Below are 16301 nucleotides of genomic sequence, written 5' to 3'. Positions count from 1 at the left end.
AAGCAAGTAAGAGGAAGAAACAATTTGCACATTTACATTTTGTAAGCCATTCTGTCACACTTCATGAAAAAGTAAATTCACACCAAAGTTCCTATGACATCATGATGGAATAGCACTTTTATCAGGAAAACAGGCTAACAGTGTTCCTTTAGCTTTTCCAATAACAAGGCCACTTTCAAATGTGGGTATGTACAAATACAATCTTCAATTTTTCACTCACCACACCATGAAGTGCCCACACAATCATTTAATGCCGCCTGTCAGAGCAGTTTTAATGGCTGTGACAGCACAGATTCTTTGCTTCAACATTTCTGAAGTGCTGTGGGACAGTTCATTTTATCACCCCACGAGTGTATCACTGAGGATCCAGTCTGGTTACTTCAGCACAAACTATTTCAAGACTGGTCCATTTCCCCTGCAACCTGGAAAGCCCCTGTTTTGTATTATTTACAGAACTGTATCAAAATATCTTCAACTACAGGACAACTTTGATGCCACAATTAAAAAACCACACAGACATGACAGCATCTCGATGTATGCTGTAGTATAACAGTGAAAATGAACTCAGGCTATTAAAAAAAATTTATTCTTTTCCATGAAAGATTGGTACTACAATCAATATAACCATTTCATGAGTCAAGTATGTCTGTTATAGGCAGGCACAACAATACAAAACAGGCAAGTACAATGCCCAGTTAAGCGAATACAGTCGGAATATCTATTCATCCACTATTTCTGAAAACAGAATTATCAAATATCCACCAGGGAAAAAGATGAACTATTTTAACTTCTCTTTGGCATACTTATCAGGACACTGAATGAATTACAAAAGTCTTCTATTGCTGCCAGTGCTGTGAAGGAAAAAGGACTTCAGTGGAAGGCTGTACGTCAGAACTCACTTTTAGGACTCGTGGCAAACACCATTTCAGCTGCCAATGCTTCACGAGGCAGACAAGGATTACTTTGTTTTAAAACTGCAGTTTTGTCGAAGGTATCAAAAGAGTTACAGTAAATTTATGCACAGTACATACATATTACACACAGTTATATAAATACCCATGCTGTGGGCTGGACTTGAGGAAGTTGCTTTACCAACACCAAAGCTCAGTACCAGCCCTCCCAGCAGCCACTGAATACACATTGCACTTCGCATCCAGTAATATGTTCATTTCTGTACCTCTCTTAAAAATAGATTTAAAACAGAAGTGAAGAATAATATCCAATCTTTCCATAAACTTTGTTTTCTTATTTACACTGTAATATTCCATTATACATAAAGACTGCATTACACATTATCTTCATATAGCTTTTTGTAATACATACAGCTTGGAGCTATTAACATCTTAGTTTGGGAACAAGAGATATGACCTATAAGACTATTTTAAAAAAAACAATTTGAGCCTTAATTTTGCTCTAGTTTGTTTCACTGAAACCACTTCTTTGAACAGAAAAAAAAATCCTCCTTATTGGGGAGGAAAAAAAAACCAACTCATGGTTAAACTACTCCGGATTTCCTTAAACCACTGAAAACTTAGAAACCATAATCATTTTTTTGCATAATTACAGAGCCACTTCAAAGGTCTGTAACTTTTAAACTCAGAATATGTATGACAGTTGTGACCATATCCTGAAATTAAATAATTAATTTTTTTTAAACTTTTGGTTATTTTTCAAACATAAACCAATGAAAACACAGTTGTTGATCATACATGATCTGTGCACAACTGGGGAGAGTTCCTATTTTATTAGGGGAAAAAATGAACATGCACACACCCCCATTCACAGAGTGAGAACATAAACTACAGCAGCACTTGTCTCAAGTTATGGTGCACGTGGTTGCAATACGGAGTATAAAACAAGAGCAGAATTTCCAACATCTGTTAAAACACAAAAACCAACCCCTTATTGTACAAAAAGTCATTCACATTCTTTGCAATGAAGTGAGGAATCAGCTGCTCTCTGGACTCTCCAGCCTGCAAACTCCTCCTTCTATTGCCACGGACTGTCCTGCCACAGCTCCTGGAGGAAGCCTTGAAATGTGAGTCTGTGGAAAAGTCAAGAGAGTATTAATGACTGAGAAGAGGCAAAATTATGCAGGGCAAAGTAATAAGTATTGAATAATTAAGCTCTTCCATCACTGAAGTCTGAGGACAAACTACGAAGCAACTTGAAAAGCTGCAAACAACTCAATTTGCTTTTCTATTCTCTTTGCATTAATGTTTAACATACACAAAAAAGGACCATGACAGATGCATAGAAGAGGTAAACTGGATGACCCAGTGCACTGAAAGTAGAAAGGAATATCTATAGTGAAGACAAAAGAATAATTCTGGTTTATAAGCCTGTTCCTTAGGCAGATTCAGAAGAGTTTAGTACAGAGATATACCTAACAGAAACCTTGGACACAAACTAAGTAAACTAACACTTCAGAGCATAAAGCAACTGCAATGATCAGGATGGAAAGAGGAAACTTCTCTGCATAAAATACCTACTTGTCCTCCTCAAAACCTCCAAATACTTCCTGTTACCAACTATCAAATGAATCAACCCAAAAAACAATTGTGTTTCTGCCAATAGGCATCTTTTTTTCATGAAGAAATTTTAAAAGCCTTTGAGATGGTTCTGGAGCATTTTAGCCAGAAAGTGGGTACACGTGTCTGTGTACACAAAACTTCAGCTTAAAACTCAGCTGTAACTCAGTGAGTTTTATTACTGAGGGGCAAAAGCACCCACCTATGAAAAGGTACTTTGACTCATGGTTAAAAGTAATGAGTTTTTATCCCCCTTGCAAATGCTTTTACACTGTGAAAACTGCTCATGTTACATTAAATTAGGAACTAGAAATGATTCCTACTATGGTATAAAGCTCACAACAGAGAAGTTGCTGGCATTTAGAAATTACAGCTTCCTGGAAGTGCAGCCCACCACATATTTAAGTGTTTGTACACACATTATCCCATTTAAAAGATTTAAATATTGCAAAATGTGTACTTTGCAATGAGGCAATGGCTTCTGACAAGAAGCATAGATGGAAAAGTTCAGTAAGAATAACTTACTAATGAGCAGAAAGTGATTTAAAACTGTAACCATAGTTCATTGCATTGAAGAGGCACTTTGTGTCTCAGAGGCAGCTTCTTTTAATTCCTTTCTTGATAAGGGTATCCTGGTGTCTGCTCTTAGGTGGTCTTGTTTTCAGTTAAATTACACAGTGAGACTTAATTAAAAACATTTCAATGTTTTTATTTTACTGCTAAAACTTTGATCTCTGGCCTTTCTGCTTGATATATGAACATCTTCCTACTTTCAGAACAATTTCAGTTACAACTGTGATTTACCACTACAAGAAGAAAAGACTCTCTTCTTTCCCCCGAAATGTAACTGACAATTTTTTGTAAATGTTATTTCATAAATTTAAAGGAAAAAAAAAAAGGAAGAAAATCAAGTGGAAGAAGGGTATTGTTTATTTTTATGACTGACAGATCGAATATATGTTTCCAGGTCTGTGAATATTCCTAAATGAGAAGTGGGACAGGATGACAGTATAAAAGCAGCAATGTTTGATGGGCACACTATCAAGTTTCCTCAGAGGAAGAATGCTACCCATTTGTTTAGTGAGATACTGCAATTAAAGCAAACCAATAAGTTAATCCTAGTAAGTTTCTGAGCAAGCAAAGGAAAATACATAAGAGGGGATAAGCAGGGAGTCACTATCTATCAATGCATTAGCAAGTAGTTCTGCTTAAATAGCTGTCCAAAACACTAGTCCTATACAAAACCCCATTTCCTACAAAAGGAAAAACACGTTTCCCCACACAAAAGACCCCAAACAACCATACACCAGCATCTGTACACTTGCATTTACAGAAACACCCAACCACATCTAACAAAACCTTTCTTAAAGTCTTTACTTGCATCCTGTTTCTTTTCATACTTTATGCAATGGAGTAAATACAGATGCTGGTTTACACTGACTACTTTTTATTACTTTCACCCATGGCTGCCTTATGTAGAACAAAAAAGAGGCAGATCTAAGATGATAGTGTTTAAAATATGTTACTTAATAAGTAATTTGAAAGGATAACACTGCCATGTCAAGACAACTTCAGAAAACTCCTGAGTGAATTCTTACAATTATATCTCCCTTGTTCTTAACCATAAGAACAAACTTCAGTAAACAAAAAGAAACATCAAAGAACACTTAATATTTTTAAATTAACCACAGAGCTTATTTGTACAGTTTGTTACATTTTTATATCCCAACATCATATTTTACATTGAGTCCAGATTGTATAGTCAATTAAGTTTAGATTTTAAAAACATAAAAATAAAAAAGCAAACAAAAAAGAACAGCAATAGAAAGGTTTTAATTGAACTCGATTAGTGTGTCAGCTTTACAAGTTGAATTGACCCACACCTGGAAGAAATTGTGCCTGGGAGCACCAAAAAAGGAAAATAAATGGTTTTCCTAAATTAATCCTCCATTCAGGTTCAGGGAAGCCTCTCTTTGAGGAAACCATACGCCAAGGAAAGGTAGATTAGGAATGACGGGGCCATCCATACCTTCAGCTCCACAAACAGGTTTTACTGCCCCAAGAATATTCTGATTTGATTTGCTTTCCCAGAGAAAAGTGAGGTTGGTGAGGGGCAGTAGGAGCTGAGGTACCAACAGCTGGGTCACCAGTCATTCATCCCAGATTTTTGCTGCAGCTTAAAGAAGGAACCTCGTGCCTACAGTTCCAAAGGAAAAAAAGGCAAATGCTGGATGAAACATTTGATTTTGCTTCCCACCCCTCCATAAAGCACAAACAAGCTCACCAACCTTCAGACACTGATTCTTGCTCCGTGTACTTGCCTTCCAAACTCACGGTGCTTCGCTCTTTCCCTCCTAACCAAACCAAAATCATGGAGTCACCAAACCCAAGTGCTGCAGACCCTGGAATGTTACTCTCTCTCAGTGCCTTTTGATGCAACACTGCAAAGTTCCCATGACCCTTCAAGTCCAAAACTAAGAGGTCTTTCTGCCCTGGAATAAATGTTAACTGCTACATGTTTTCATCTTTTCATCGTGAACATTTGATCTACTTTTCCAGTTACATATTTTTTGTGTACCTTTTTTTTTTAAAATAAATAAATACTACAAGTTGTGCCAAGACTTACTTCATGTCTCATATACAAGGATTCTGAAACCACCTTGAGATCAACTAATATCAAAAAGATATTTTTTTTAAAAAAGATCTAGTCTCCTCCTTTTATTCACATAAAATATTAGTTTGTCACAACAACTTTGGGTGGTTTTCTTTCACTAAAAGCATAAATACAATGCAAAATGAATATAAAATTCAAGCCAAAAGACAGACAGTGCTGCATGAGAAAGCTGAAGTCAATCAAACACTGCCAAGAGGACAGAGTACAACTACCAGATGGCAGCACATTCAGTTCTTAAGCAAATCTAGGGAGTATTTCATGTGTTTAGCTCTCTTATTACATGCTCAGGATGTGCTTTAGACAGAATAATTTATAAAACAAACTTTTTCCATTCATTACACTACTGAGATGAAATAATGAAAGACCAAGGACATCATATCCTTAAGGAAATTGCTTTCTACAACTCTGCTCCTTAAAAAAAGAGTAGCACCAAACCCATATATTCTTTAGAAATCTGGAGCTTTCTAGCTGGGTACACTCTTCCACCATGAGAATCATCTGGCCATACATTCTCAGTTTATTTTCTAAACAGTAACAGCCCATTTTGGCAGCAGCTCTGCTGCTCTGTCTCCTGGGAAGCTCCTCTCCAACCTAGTTTGTGTGTACACCTGCAGTGTGACAGGAGAAGGTGCCCTGCAAAACACTGGAAACTGCTGCTATCTCAATATCCCATGTGCAACTCCTTTGGTGAAATCTCAATAAAGAAATAAAGGGGAAAAAATAAAAAGAGAGGTTCCAGAATATTGTCCTTCTTGGCAAATGACAGAAAGAAAGACACACTGATGGGGCGTTTCTGGCTGTCAGGCACTGAAAATACTGATTCTACATACAGGTTGCTCATGAAGTTAATGGTTTTCCAAGCTCAGACTCGTTCTCTGTGTTAAGTATATTACTATAAACTATTTATATATCCAACCAAATCACTTATACATGTATTAAGACAGTCTAAAGCCACAAACCAACCCATCGTCTGTTCAGCTCAGTATCCCATGGTTTTGTAGAGGTGTTCTAAAATACTGCTATGTATCTTCAAATGTGATTTGTACCACCCTGAACTGCAGGTGCCAAGTCAGGCTATTGCACTAATATTTGCATAGCTGGATATACAATCCCATCTCCCCTGCTCCATTCTAAAGCACGTCAGCCAGATACAAGGACAGTTCTAGAACTACTGGTTTTATGCAAGAACTCAATCCAAAAAACTGAACCTATCTTCTCATCTCAGAGCCCAGAATTTCCACCAAGGTCTACGAGCCAAACATTTTAACTGGCATCTCAGCACTGAAGGTTATTTCCAATAAATAGAAAAACCTTATTTTTATGAGAGAACTGGATGCTCCACTGTATGCACAGAGTTCTTTTCAAACAAAAATTTCTGACTGATTCCCCAGTCTCCAGACAAGAGTGCAGATTAAGGAAAATTAGGTATAACAGTGACATATATTTTCCTGTCTCATGAAGTTAAAAGACTGTCTCTGTAGTCTGAAATGAATGACTGAATTATTTGACTTCGTATTTCTGTTCACCAAACAGGCTCAGTAAATTTTTCCACTCATTTTCAAATTAGAATTAGGATTCTTCCAAGATTTGTTTCTTCACCCAACTAGCACTGGATAACTGCTCTTCTCCTGACAAAGGGCTTTCACAGACCTTTCAGTCACAAAGCAAAATACAGAAGCTCATCCCGAAACCAGTGTTTGTCACATGTATCACCTCAAACACAGAGGGAAGGACTCGTGCTAAATTTTTCAGCATCAGTAAAGCTGAATAAATCTGATGACAACACCTGACATCTCCACAGGAAAAATGAATTGGAAATGGTCTCCCTGTCCACCATGTTTCCTCATACTGGAAAGTGAAATGAACTGTCAAAGATAAAAGTTTCTGTTTGCATATGGCAACCACAACATCTGGTGTGGACAGCATCCGCTGCTGATGGATGTTTTCAAACACAGCAAAATGCAACACTCTCCACTACTGTTACACCATGTCCTGCAAAGTAACTTGAATTTGGCTCATTAGAAAATGGAAAGCATGGCACATGTAGCTTTGCATTATTAAAACCTGCCATAACATAAAGCTTAGCAATTCATGCTGTAAGAACTGTGTATCTGCCAGAGAGAGATTTAAACTGGCAACTGGATTGGATTACGTTCAATATTGCAACTAGATTTTCAGAAATTCACTGTCTAGGTCATCTAGCTGTTAGAAAAACTAAAACCTATGAGGCTGAACTACAAGGATATCTCAAAAGTATTGCAACGTTTAAAATAATTGCAAAAGTTTGCATCAATTATACACAGATCATAGAGCAAAGTTATGTATATTAAGAAATATAGTGAGTTGACAAATTATTTCAAATACCTGCACTTTGCTGGTATTGAGATTGGATCTTTTACTGGAAAAAAAGCACTCTGACTTCAAATGCTAAAGAAAACACTGCGGAAGTGCCTATTTTCAAGCAAAAATATCAGCCACCACACAGAGAGCCACTACTCTCAATCACCATGGCAAGACACTTGTGAGATCCAGGAAAAAATAAGTATCCTGGTCACTTAGACTTTCTGCACACAGAATATTGCAGGACTCGAGCAAACATACTATGCAGACCCTGCCTGAGCTAAAAGGGTTCCTGCTGGGTTACGCAGAGATACACAACATTAAATAAATAAAAAAGGCTGCCATGTTGGGTAGAACGTCCAAGAGATGCAGGTGGCATGAGAACTCACATTGCAGGCATACATTGCACTGTCATTTGAGACTGAAGGACTTATTTTCCTTTGCAGCATCCTCCACTGGGCAGCAGACAAGGAACAATAAGACATGAACACTATGTCACCGAGAAGAGTCAATTAACTTATGCAACCTACCCACTAATACTCCTTCCTTCCCATTCCCTATTTACATTTAAAATCACATTATGGTGAATTCAAGGGATTATTTCTTCCCAAATTACATGGCAAACCCTGGCACCGAGTGATTATGAAGCTGGTTGTGCCAAGAGGGATGACAAGAACAAAAGAATCCAGCTGAACCAGCAAGGATATACCTTGATCAGCTGCTTGTGGCAGTGATGTAAGGGCTCAAGGGCATGAAAATCTGAGGAAAGCCAATGGGACATCCACTATGCAGGTGATAAAGATGACACTGCCAGAGTTACCAGTGGTGGAGGAGCTGAAATACTTCCAGCATCAAGAAAAAATAATAAGCCATGTGACGAGAGGTGACTGTGTCAGCAAAAAGGTGCGAACTTAGTTCATCTGGCAAGTCTCCACGGGATTTTTAAAGTAACATTCAACCCAAGCATTTTAATCCAATGGGAAATGCTGACTTTTCCAGGCAACTGGCTTTCCAAAGAAATAGACTGGACACCTTTCCAAAAAGTGGAAACTGCAGGCTCAGCCATTTGATGCTGGTGAGTTATCATTCAGGCTGCCTGGGTTGTAGGTGACTGCCCAGCTGCAGAACCCAGTCTTCCCTAAACTGGGAGGAAACAAACCTCTGTTGCGAGGATACTTCCAAATCAGTACTTGGGAGAGCTCACAGTGTTAAAATCCAGAAGCACCAGCAGGTCAGGATGTACAAACCACTTCAAGTCTCCCATTCCACTTTCCTGTCCCTCTGTTCTTTTGAGGAGTTGCTGAGAGTTAATTGGCCGAGTGTGTCTCCACATCTTGAGCACACCAGTGTCTGCAGGTGAGCTGGTATCCAGCTTGTAAGTATTTGTCTTGTAAGAAAGGCATCCTGCATCTCCACAGTCTTCATCTGGGGTTGAGAACCACCATTTGCTGGGTTCTATTATGAATTACATTAACCTCCCATACCCAAAGAACCACACTATAAAGCAGGATACTTTTGTCCTTAGTATGTACCCCTTTATATAATTAAGATTCTAATATTAGTCTAATTAATAGCAGTAAACACTAAAAAACCTTCTCACTTTCTAAAAGTCTTGCTTTTGTTTTCATGTGCATTAAATTAAACTAGTCCAAAATCAGCCACTGTGACAACCCCTCAATTTAAGAATAAAACTCAAGTCCTAGACTGATGAAAGAAATAAAACCTGAAGCTCTTTACCACCCTAGAAAAACAGGAAAGCAAACATTTCCTTACAAGTTGCTGCCTGATCATTTTGTTATGGTCCTCATAAACAAGTGATATTTTACACTTTTATGGATTCTTATCCCATTATTCTTTCATGGCAAGCACTCAAAATTAACTGTACCAAAACAGTTACTCTATGAAAGAACAGATTTTTTTTTTTCACTTGCAATACATTGTGTTCTATTTCAAGCCCAGTTTTCCATCTATAACTTAGTCCTAGTTGTAGCAGAACAAAATTCCAGCTTTTATGACAGAAGACTTTTTTTGATCAATAGAAGTCAGCAGCAAAAGCGTTTGTGGTTTTTCTCTGGAAAGCATTTGTGGCCACAGACTCAAAGGAGGAAGAAAGGGAGGAGGATTAACTCTTCAATGAAGGTCAAAAACATAATTTAAAAGTGAACCAAGAAGAGCAGCTGTGTCTGTCAGCACAATCAGGATTACCAGCTGGAGAATTTACCAGCAGTATGAAAACAATGCACACCAGATGTCAAATGTTGCAACTGTGAGTAGGGAAACATCTCTGGGCATGGCACTGTCATGCTAGTAACTCATTACCACACAGATTTCATATTTAGCATTTGGTTATTAATTACACAGACACTACCAGGAAGAAAAAATAATATTTTGAGCCTCACAGTGTAAGCCAGAGACAGGTGTGCACACTGGAAACATTTAACATCTCACAGTTCTTCTTAAACTGCAAACACAAGACAATGATTTTAAAACCAACTAGCCAATACTAGAATATCCGCAGCTGAGCTTGCTTTAGTTTCTCTCAGTTCAATCTGAACTTTAAGCTTCAGTTTGGGCTTTTTTCAAATAAATCTGAAATAAATATTAAGAAAAGAAGTAAAATCACACTCTCTTCCATTAATAGTTATCTGGAAAGAACTGTACATAAGTTATGAATGCAAATACTTCACTAACACCTCTACCAGCACTTCCTTCACCAGCTGCTTATTATCTTTGTCTTTATGGGGCATTCTTAGCTTTTTTTCCTACACATTTTACTCCAGGAGGATGAACTCACATTCCCAGTGCTTCAAACAGTGTGTTACACCATTTTTTTTTGTTTAAAATATCTGATGTAGATTTCCTGCTTTTGTACATTCTTTGATTACCTTGCTTGCATACTCCTTCATATTTATCTCTCAAATTAATCACAGAAAATAGAGGGGGTGAAAAAAAAAGAAAAATAAGAGAGAGAGAGAGAAGGGCTGGGGTTTTGTAGTTATCTCCCCCTCCATGGCTGATGACTAAACTTTCTTCTTCAGCAGATACTTCTTCCAGCTCATTCCCCCCTCCTCTAACTAGTTCTGAACTCTTCATTCTCAGTCTTGAATGATTATGGCTGCACATGTATAAATGTCTACAGAGACTATGATTCTGTCTTTGCTTGCAGCTTCCTCCAGGTCCATTCTTATTGTCCAAACACCTCTCCCAAATGCTCTACTTTCTACACTGCAGTACCTTTTTCTCCCTTCAATGCTCCATTTCCAGGAATAGACGGCTTATCCACTTACTGAATCCCTACTCCTTGATCTTGATGTTAAGGAATTTTCCAGTTTCCACTGCTAAATTCAAGTTTAACATATTATTTCCTTCGTTAAAAATAAATTATCAGGCCCCAAGAAACTGAAAACATGGATGTTAATATCCACATTATTTATCATAGAGGCTATTCTGGGAATTGTTTGAAGTTTGTTTTACAACTTCCTTGATGGGATGGTGCAATTGCTTTATCTGAAGGAAGACATGCCCACAGAAAAATACAGTACCACCCTAAATAGCCAGTAAAACTGAATCAAGCTGGATAAAGTTATTCAAATACAATTACTGTCAGCAGAGGGAATGGACATGTGCTTGTGACACCTTATCCTGAATAAAACATATGTTAGCATAGGGTTGTTAACTGCTGCAATTAAAAAAAAAAGGAATTAGAAATGCCCAATCAATTGATACATTTAACTGCTTGTGCACCCATTACTTTTCCCACTCTATTAAAGATAGAAATTCCTTATATATCTCATTATTATTAATTCAAATTCTCCTTAGTTTCTGCACTCTTTCTAATCTATTAAAACCTATTCCTCATAGCTTACCTTAGCTTTGCCGTCCTGTGCAGACATATATCCTACACACATGCTCTCTGTTGTATGGCTCCACAGAAACTCCACTATAAAGGAAAATGCAAGAATTCACAAAAAATGCCTTGGATTAAAATATAAGACGTAATTTAACAAGATTGGAATCTTGAGGAACAAATACAGCTTAAAATATCTCTTGGGAAAGGACGAAAAGCAGACTTGAAGAATGAAAACTACTTACCAGAATAATTCAATCTCATAAGAAACAGCTATCAAACAAACCAGATTTTCCTCCACTATCTGCAGTCACACACTGCAGAACTAATACCCAGAATGAGAACGTTACTTCAACCATCTGAAGCCTCCAAGATGAGAAATTGCAGTTAAAAGATAGGACTAATTTCTAAAGCAGGTGCCTGTCCCAACCGCAAAGTAAAAGCTGATATAATTTTCATTTGCTTGCCTCGAACCCAGACAAAAGGACACCAAACCAGCAGAAACCCAGATGGCCTACAAGGATTCTGCAGAATCGACACACTATGAACAGAATAGCCAGTTACAAGCTTTTTTTTTTTTTCACAGAACTGAGCATAAATATATACACAGCATATAACTACCAATGGCTAAATGGAGATTTGTGGTTTAGCTGCACAAGTAAGATACAGGAAAACATGCAGAAGTAGTCAAGCCTGCAATATGGGAGCTGAAGATATAAAGCAGGCAGGAAAGACATCTGGTGAAAGCCAAACTATCCTGCAGAAAAAGCAGGAGAGGCATCTGAGGGAAGCAGAGCAACACTACACAATAAGTAAGAAAGATTCCTGGCAAAATTAGAGCAAGACCTGGATCCAAAAGTATCCTGAAGTACAACAGCACATGCAATCACCCCCTTCCTTTGTGGAGAGCTTAAGGAGCACCAAAGGTAAGAGAGGAAAAGAAAGATGGAGAAGAAACAAGATCATTTTGATTTTGTCTTCCCCATCAAAGCACTCTCAGATCTGATCACGTGGACCTCCAGCACCAGCCATACAGCCTCAGGTCTCTGGGACTGCACTCATAGCTAATTTAGGATATAAATTAACAAACTGTTGGTTAAAGACCAACTGTTGTGTTTGCAGTGATAATGAATCACTGCTCACATGTGTTGTTAATGCCTGTTAATGCAGTGAGGTGTTGTCCAGAAGTCTGAAAGCGGCCTGATTTATCAATTATTTAACAGTCCATTCCAGTGATCTTTAATTCCCTGACACATACACAGTTATCTTTTCACACACACATACTCCTACTAGGCTGCAACACAAATTCAGAGTAAAAGCACACTATTCATACATTCAGCTCTCAGTCACTGGAAGCTTTATAAATTGCCACATGGTTTTCTTGGTCATTTTTCTCTGTGTTCATTAAGTACATAATTTGGAAGGAGGAAAAAGAAAGAACAGTTGATCAGAATTCAGGGCATTACCCAGAATTCTGTAAAAGGTTTAAAAAATGCACTGAAATATAAATTCCTCCTCTGGATTACAAGAGTGTCTTACATGAATTACACAGGATGTCATGAATAGACATTTCCACATATTTCTTTTGAGAGTGACTGCAAAAAGCATCATTAGATGGGTTTAAAACTCTTACTCCTTCCTATTCCTCATGTTCCTTTAAGATGGCTGGGGAAGGTCACAGTGTGCTGAGCACACTCCTGCTTTGAACCACTTCTCCTTGCATAGCAATTAACCCCCAGTAGGGGATCAAAGTTTAGACTTGAAGATTCTGACAGATATGTAGATACCATCATAAAAGAAAAATGAAATTCACTGAGGTTTGGGCTTTGCTCCCCCGTAATAGATTCAGGGCTGGTATCACCAAAGGTTAGTCAAAAGCTTTCAGACAGGGAAACATATTTTGTGCAATGGAAGGGCATTCAGTGGGGCCAACCTCTCCCTGACACCCTGAAGGGTCAACTGTCAGTGAAAGCATTTATTTTTTGGAGACAAATTTAATCTTATCATTCAGTTTTGAGAAGATGAGGAAGGGGTCTGCCTTTGATAACTCTAGATATAGTATTCTACAGTTTTAATAATTTTCTCCTTCCCTATTATCCACCAAAGGTATCCTGTATGAGCCATGGTTATTGTTAGCTATTACAAGCAGTGGAACTACAATGAAAATTATAAATTACGTGTGAAATGTCTTCAGGTAAGTATATTTTCAACCATTTAATAAATCATTTCCTTGCAATTTGTTTCAATATTAAAAAAAAAAGAAATAAAAAATATGATCCCTGTAACAAAGACATGAGATTTCCTTATTCTGTACACTAAACCTTTTAGTATTGACCAACTTCTTTTCAGTACAAGCAACACAAATACTACATATGTTTAGTTGTGCATTAACTCAGGAAATGTCTGTGGTACATAAAAAATACTGTGCTACAGTTTATCTGAATCTTATTTCAGTGGAAAGAAAACGAAGAATCAATGGATAAATAGTCTTTACTTATGATGTACCACATATGGGGATTTTCTTCATTAATTTTTGAGGAAAAAATGCCAAATCTCCATTAATAGAACACGTTTTCTTACGTGAATGACGAACATTGAATGAATAGAAAAAAATTCTCTCACTTCCAAACGTAAGAAACTGAAGGTTAAGTTGATCTTGTTTGTTCTGACTTAAACTTGTATTTTCATTTTCTTAACTCTTTTTTAATGGCAGAATTTATGTTGCAGGATGCTTTTCCACTAGATTGATGTCACAGTTGGGTAAATAATAATAAAGCAGAGTACTATACAAAGGAAAAACACTGAAATTCTGGTTACAGAACACAAATATATATTAGACAGGTCGATGTGACCCAACAGCATGACCAGACACACATGCCCACATCTGAGGAGCACCACAGGAAAGGAGATGGCACAAGTGTCAGCCTGAAGTAATTCAGTCCCAGATTCCTTCCCTTAAAGAGGTTTTACTGTCTCTGGGTTGTATTTCTACCCAGCTCTGCTCATAACGTGCAGCCTTTGGGGTTTTTTAGGTGTTTCTCCCAGACAAACCACATGGCAGTGCTCTATAATGCACTTGTTCTGCTGTAAAGCACTGAGGGAGATGAGGGTTGCATTTCCAGGACAGAAACAGGGCTGAAGGGTTATAAAGCCCTTTTTAACCAGATAGATACTGGTGGAGGCAAAGTACAGTTTCCTGCTGATCCCAATATGAGCAGCAAACACTCCTGGTGGGTGCAAATGCAAACAGTAAACTGTGACTTCTCTGAGCAGGTTTTCCTGGGCATTACAAAGGATTTTTAACCATAAAACAACTTCCCTTCCAAATTTTAAGTGTATCCTCCAAATTTTCACATTTTGTCCTGCAAAATGAGGAACGAGGAACTTTTAAGAGAGCCCTTAAACCACTGAGAAGCAGTAAACAGTCATATGTACTACCCCCAGCTAAAAATGCAACTTTTCCTATGAGGAACATATCCTACCTTGCCACAAGCAACTCATTTCTGTGCCATGGTTTTAGAAGGATCCTACAGAATGCTCTGAATCACAACTCTGCTTAGAAATAACAAGTCAGAAAGAACACTCTTTTCCACGGTTTTAGTAAGATTAGCCTTGTTTGTTCCCTATTTCACTGTCCAGATTTTTACCATTTCCAATTCAATTCCTTTTTGTTTTCTCTGTGGCTTTAAAACACTGGTGAATGTGCAAAGGCAGTTTTTACTTCACCTTTCACTTTGAGTTAGCACCTAGCTCAGGGAAAGATGAAGAAGGATTTCTTACCTAGTAAAGTTGGTTTTTCCTGGGATGATTCAGGCTCTGCTGAACACCTGCAAGACCGAAGGACTATCACCCCTCCGAGCACACCATCTTCATTGGCTAGAAAAGGGGAACCTGGGCAAAAGTGGTGGGGAGAATTATTTGTTTCTGATGAATGATTTTATAAATTTTAATCTACTAATCTACCAGTAATCAAAAAAAAAGGTAAAAGAGCTACATAGAATAAAACAAACACGTTGGAAATTGCATTTGTGAGGGCAAACCCATTTTTTCATGGATCAAGGAAGGTGTAACAATGAAAAACAGAGTGTCAAGTTGAAAAAAAATTAGCTCAATATTTAGTTCTTTCTGTACTGAAATTAATATAAAGATGGCCACATGTGGAAAATATCAAGCAAATCTGGGTCATTTTTACAGTTTATTCATTTCCCCCCAATTTAAAGCCCTTTGTACAGAGACACCATCAAACTGCTGTAGTGTCTTCCTTCCTGTTTTATGAATATGAGCAGAAAGCCAAAACATATCCTACTTTTTAGAGTGGTTTTTCTGTTGTTAATTTAAGACATACAATACAAAACATCTATCAGAAGCTGGAAAATTTTTCAAGTTAGCTGAATCAAGTCTAATTATTCTTTCTCTGGCTTGTAATTTGAAATAAGATTCCTATAGTTTTGAACATGGGAACAATGGTGTAATTTATAAACAACTTAAAATGTCTTGAGCAACAAAACTAATCAAGTTCTTACACTTAAGCCCATTGAGATCCTTGTCACACATTCGCAATACACTGTGATTCAAAATTGAGCATGCAATTGCAACAGGCATTTCATACAATTCTTTTTGATTACTTTCTTTTAAATTAATTAGTATACTATGCCTAGTGCGCAGACACTGTAATTTGCTGGCCACAAGAACTTTAGAGCAAATCTTCTCATCAGACTCCTATAACTTGCCCACAGCTATTTGTATGATTAAAATTACTCCTTTAATGCAAATAACAACAGCAAAACAGCCCATTAAAAACCAACTTCAAGCTTTGTCATAAGGAAAACTAAACCTTTATCGTCTTTTCTCTCAACATAAGAGCAGCCACATTCAAAAGTGATACAAGGTGGTCATTACAACAGAAGCC

The 16301-nt window shown here is 37.6% G+C and overlaps 1 protein-coding gene across 2 annotated transcripts in view; it reads right to left on the bottom strand.

Annotated features, from left to right (window-relative positions):
• Nucleotides 1–564: 564 nt before the first annotated feature.
• Nucleotides 565–16301, bottom strand: part of TASP1 (taspase 1) — a 75469-nt gene continuing 59732 nt past the window's right edge. For both annotated transcript variants that reach the window (XM_018077604.3, XM_008932987.4), the window contains exons 11-13: nucleotides 15173–15283; nucleotides 11412–11485; nucleotides 565–2044 (exon numbers count right to left, since the gene is read on the bottom strand). In XM_018077604.3, coding sequence (XP_017933093.1) covers nucleotides 1949–2044; nucleotides 11412–11485; nucleotides 15173–15283 — 281 coding nt within the window. In that variant the 3' untranslated portion in view covers nucleotides 565–1948. The remainder of the gene's footprint in view (nucleotides 2045–11411; nucleotides 11486–15172; nucleotides 15284–16301) is intronic.

Source organism: Manacus vitellinus, unplaced genomic scaffold (genome assembly GCF_001715985.3).
Source record: "Manacus vitellinus isolate BGI_N305 unplaced genomic scaffold, ASM171598v3 scaffold_38_pilon, whole genome shotgun sequence".
Classification (NCBI taxonomy): Eukaryota; Metazoa; Chordata; class Aves; order Passeriformes; family Pipridae; genus Manacus; species Manacus vitellinus.
Note: the sequence above shows the minus strand (reverse complement) of the source record. Positions and strands in the feature narration are given on the sequence as shown.